The 5,026-nt window shown below is 45.6% G+C and overlaps 1 protein-coding gene across 1 annotated transcript in view; it reads left to right on the top strand.

Moving 5' to 3' along the window:
- Nucleotides 1-3,463: 3,463 nt before the first annotated feature.
- LOC103768698 (D-beta-hydroxybutyrate dehydrogenase, mitochondrial-like) overlaps nt 3,464-5,026 on the top strand; it is a gene marked incomplete at both ends in the record, with an annotated part of 12,964 nt that continues 11,401 nt past the window's right edge. The window contains 1 exon segment of the mRNA XM_008935853.1: nt 3,464-3,575. Within this exon segment, the coding sequence (XP_008934101.1) occupies nt 3,464-3,575 (112 nt within the window).

Genomic DNA, 5,026 nt, shown 5'->3' on the forward strand with positions numbered 1-5,026 from the left:
CCGCGCGGGGGGCGAAGCGCGGAGCCGCCAGAGCCCCGCGTTACCTCACAGGGCCCCCGCGGCGCCCGCCCGTGGGCTGCGTTCCAGTACCGTGCATTCGGAACTGAGCGTAAGGGAGAAAAAATAGCCCTGCGAGTGGAACAGAGTTGAATAGCCAGGCTGGTTTTGTTTGTTTTTTAAAAAATAACACAAAATGCCTCGGGTTCTTTGACTGTAGTGGAGTTAACTTCACCCTTGCTTATGCTCCAGACAACCTTTTTGCAGGCACCGGGGAGAACCTGCGAGTGAAGATGGTTTTGAACATTTTGCCTCTGAAACAGACAGGTAACAGCTTGAGCCCATCTGCAGCCTCACACTTTGCTCTTTTATCTGCTTTGTTCCCTATCCCTGTCCCACCTGAGAAAACACCTTCCCTTTAGTCAATATTTTCAGTTCCTCAGATCGAAAACCTCAACTGCCTTGCTCTGGAAAAAAGAACCAAGCAAAGTTCGCTGTATAACAGCTCACATTTTCCAGTTAATAACAAGAAGATGGTCAGGGAGGGGCATAAAAGGGAACAGAATCCAGAAAACAAGTGACATGATAGAAGATAAAGTGTAGGCAAGTGTGGTGGGTCCCCACATTGTCTAGAGAGATGGAGGCTCACGAAGTAGCTTCACTTTCCTTGGCTTGTTTTACAGTAAACATGTATGATTTTGACAGATCACCTGCCCAAGTGATCTGTGCAGGTGATCCATAAATTCTACTATATAATAAAGTGATCGTAACCCAGTAGGAAAAGCTAGTGAGGAGTGTGCCCCGAAGCTGGCTGCAGGTTGAAGTCAGGCTGCCCCACTGGGGCTGTTTGAGCTGAGGAAGGTGTAGTACAGTGCTGTGGATCACACAGTGAGGATACAGACACTGTTCCCTGCCCCAGTGCCACAGCAGCACTTCAGTACAAGAAGCTGCTGTGCACTCTTGGCAGGTCTCGGGTGCCCCAGCAGCACTGCATGAGAGCTGCTGCCTGAGAGCACTGCCAGGCCACTGGCGAGTGAGGCACCTCAAGTTCCTCATAATGCTGATTAAGGTCACTGGGATGGGTGCTAGAGAGGTGATAGCTTGTCCTCTCTGCCTGTCTCAGTGCTGTGTCAAACTGTAAGCTGCAGACTGGCCTTATCACACTGCAGGAATGAGGTCCAATAGGCCTTATCTTGGGGCTTTCAAAAGATAAGGATGATTGCTTTTCTGCCTCTGGAGGTTTTCTGGGGTTAGGATCTTTTGGCTGGGAATTGGGTTGCTCCCTGCTCTCATCCCGAGCTGTTTTTCAACTAGGCATGGCATGAAGACAAGGGCAGCTACACATGTGAGACCTGGTACGTGCCTTGGGTTTTTGTGAGCTTGTTAGCACTGCTGGGGCTTCACTCTGTTATGAACCAGGCTTGCTCTAGTCACATTTCATTACCAGCAGTTAGGGTAATAGCAAATAATTAACAAATAACCACAGGAACCTTCTCATAGTGCAACTTGAAGTTGTTCCTCACATTTCTTCCCATTACAGCTGAGAGGATTTTTAAACCTCCTCCTTTCTGTTCATATTTTGGTAGTTTGTTTTTTCATACCAAGAGAGAGCAAACTAGCTGCAAAGCTAGAACTAGATTTGCACAGGAACACATCCCAGCTGTCTGCTTTTATTTTCTGTTGCTGAGCTCTGTCCTTGTCAGACTGGCTGATGAAGGAGCTAATGGTGGTTGAGGATTGGATGTCTCCTCTGCTTGCCTGTCCTGATTTCTGGAAGTGATCACAGCTCCTTGTCTCCTGCACAGTTCCTGCTCTGTTGGGAGATTCTCAGTCCTTGGGATTCAGAGACAAAGGGTCTAAGGAGATGAGGCAGACAGATGTGGCTCTTTTCTGTGAGCCAGTTTGCTGAATAATTATGGGAGGTAACCTCAGCAAATTCTGTGATCTGTTTTATACTCAATCTTCATCTCTCCTGGATTTCTGTCACTTTAAATTAAGACAGAGCACTGTGTATTTAATTCTCACTTATCTTTTGTCCTTTATCTGTAGCTACCTTCAGAGATTTAACAGAGCTAGCGTGTAGCTGGGTGCTCTGAGTGTAGGAATCGGTGTTAATGTGGGTGTTTGTATGATAAATGTAGGATAAACTTTTAATCAGTACTCTTTTCAACTTAAGTTCATGATTCCCATCTGAAAGCAGTAACTTCAACATGAGTTCCAGAGCAGGGTGTAGCTTATTTGCATATTGCTCTGCTTAGGCTCATCTTCAGTTTTTACAGCAATGATCATTATCACCCTGCAATTATTCCTTATTGCCACTACACTACCATGCATGTCAGCAAAACAAGATCAGAGGGCACTGGTGATTACCCCATTTCTGTCTGAAAAAGTGACTGGACAAGCTAGTGCAATTCATACCCAAGCAGTATAAAATATGAATGTTCATATTCCAGCTGTTGTTAATACAGTAACAGGAATATTAGTTGCAGATATCTCCACAGAAATGGAAGTGACCTCACTTCCTTATTGCATTCTTTAGATCTTTATTACTATATCATGTTATTGCCTCACAGATATGGTTTCAGTTTGGAGCAGTGCAGCTGGGTGCCAGCTACTTGGGTTAACCATTAGGAGTTCATTGCTTCACATCTCTGTTGAGAACAGGAGGGAGATGAGTTTCAAACGAAGGAGGAGGGTGAATGGGCAGTGTTTCGCTACAGGCTTCTCTTCAGGGTTTGGGATTCTGTTTTCAGACCTATCACAAGCCTGTTGTGTCATACCAGATAGAGTATCAAATCTCCTCTCTCAATTTATCTGTCAGTCAAAAGATGATGATAATAGCGTAGGAGAGAAGCGTAGGATTTGATAAGTTGTTCCTGTTAAGACTACAGTGCTTCAGAAGGAAACCCTAACCTGTAGTCACATTCCCCTGTGCTAAAATACAGCAGGGAAAGTACTGCTTGGAGTGGGAGTAGGTGGGGAATAGACCATAGAGAATCACTCTGCAGTTAAAAGAGCTGCAGTACAGTTCAAGCAGGTGATATACTATCATTTGGATGGGTTTTGTGCTGTTCTTACTTACGCCAATTTGCTGGTAGATGACTAATTTATTTTGAAGTGTTTTTATTCTGCTTTGGCCACTGATACTTGAAAGAAAGAGTTACTGGTCTAGCTCAGGTATCAAGGCAACAGAAACTTACAGACCAGCAGCTGACTAAATTTAGGTTTTCTGAGTAGTCTCAGTTGTGTTTCTACACAGGAATCTTGTCACCTCAGTTATGCCAGCTGACCCAGCAGAGGCTCTGCTGAAATTGCTGGGTTCAGACTGCAGCCAGGGTAGTGTGACTTGCAGCTGGAATTGTACCTCCTGAGCACTGGCTGGCCCTGGCCGCAGGCTGCTCCAGGGCTGTGTGCTGGTGGTGCCTGTGTCTGATAATGCCATGTTACTGGTTTTTCCCCCACACAGGCTGAAGGGAAGGAGGTGCTAATAACAGGCTGTGACAAAGGATTTGGGCATGCCTTGGCAAAACAGCTTCATGCAAAGGGATTTACTGTTTTTGCTGGGTGCTTGCTCTTGGAGAGTAGCAATATTGATCCAAATTCATCTCAAATTGCAGAGAAATGCTTCTCAAGTGACAGCATCTTTATCTGTAGGCTCTGTTTATTGTAGTCCAAAGCATGAGGGAAGTGGAGTGGGCAGGATTCATTACATCTTTCATTGCTTCATCTGCCTGTTCCGTCTTGTGATTCCTGTAATTTTGAGCTCTTTAGGGAAGGGATTGTCTGTCAACTGCATGTCTGTACAGCAGCATGCACAGTAGGCAATGCTCCCTTCTGGAAGCCTCTCAGCAACACACTCAATAAACCTGATAGTCTAAGATTGCTGTGGCACTAGGGCTTTCTGTCTTCCCTGGCATCTCTGTTGCTGCCTTTGATTTTGTCACTTTCCTCTGGGGACACTCTCTGCAAACTCATCTCCAAGCCACCTCTCCTGCCTTGCTCAGGTTCTGTTTCTGAGGTGTATTATAACTGTGGCACAGGCTGTTGTTTCACCAAATGGATACCCCATCAGGAAAGACAAGGCTATCAAGGATATCAACAGAAAGATCAGTATAGATTTATTATCTACCTCCTGGAGATGGAAGAATAATGTAACCCAGCTAGTTACAGGTACAACATAGGAAACCATAAACTCAAACAGCATGGAGGACACAAAGAATATAGTTTGACTAATAACAGGTGGAACAAACAAAGCCACAATCCCACCCACCACAGGTGATACAACCAAGGAGAAGAAAAGAAAGTGAACCCAGCACCCCCCACAAAGCCATCCTGGGGGAAATACCAGATGAGATCATAGAGATCATATTTAGATATCACCTCAATTGTTCAGAGATAGTCAGAGGGTCCTTCCTAAGGAAAGCTCTGCCTGTTGCATCCACCAGCAGGTGAACTCTCCCAAATATCTGCACAAGCAGGGCCTGCTTTAATCTTGTTCTCTTAACAAGCAGGACGTCTGCTGCTGGTCACCCCAATCGGCTTTCATCCACGATTGGCTAGGTCCTGGGTGAAAGCCAGTAGAAATGTTTTCGTACTCTTCTGGCCTTTTCCAAACAGCTGATGGCTTTTCCTCACAGTCATTTCTGCAGAGAAACTAATTTCTCACAACATCTCTGCAGAGACGTTTTTCTGAAGATGGCCATTTCAGCACAGGTGCTCAGGCAGTGATGACCACGGATTCTTGAGTAGTGTGAAGAGTGAGAGCAAACAAAAAAAGGTGTCCCTCATTGCCAGTGTGATCTCAGCGGAGGTTACGTTCTTCCACCTCACCAGAAGGGAAAGTTATTATCAGCTGACATGTTATGTAACTTGAGAGGAAGAGAGTCCTGCTGGAAAATTGCCACTGTTTGGAAATTTCCATATGGAGGCTCTTTGAGTCCTTCAGTACTCACGTCATGTGCTGTCTGTCATGGGTTGTCTGTCTGGTGGTAGCAAGTCAGGAACTCACTTTGCTGAGCAGCAGGTGTAG

This window comes from Merops nubicus, unplaced genomic scaffold, assembly GCF_000691845.1.
Source record: "Merops nubicus isolate BGI_N331 unplaced genomic scaffold, ASM69184v1 scaffold27452, whole genome shotgun sequence".
Classification (NCBI taxonomy): Eukaryota; Metazoa; Chordata; class Aves; order Coraciiformes; family Meropidae; genus Merops; species Merops nubicus.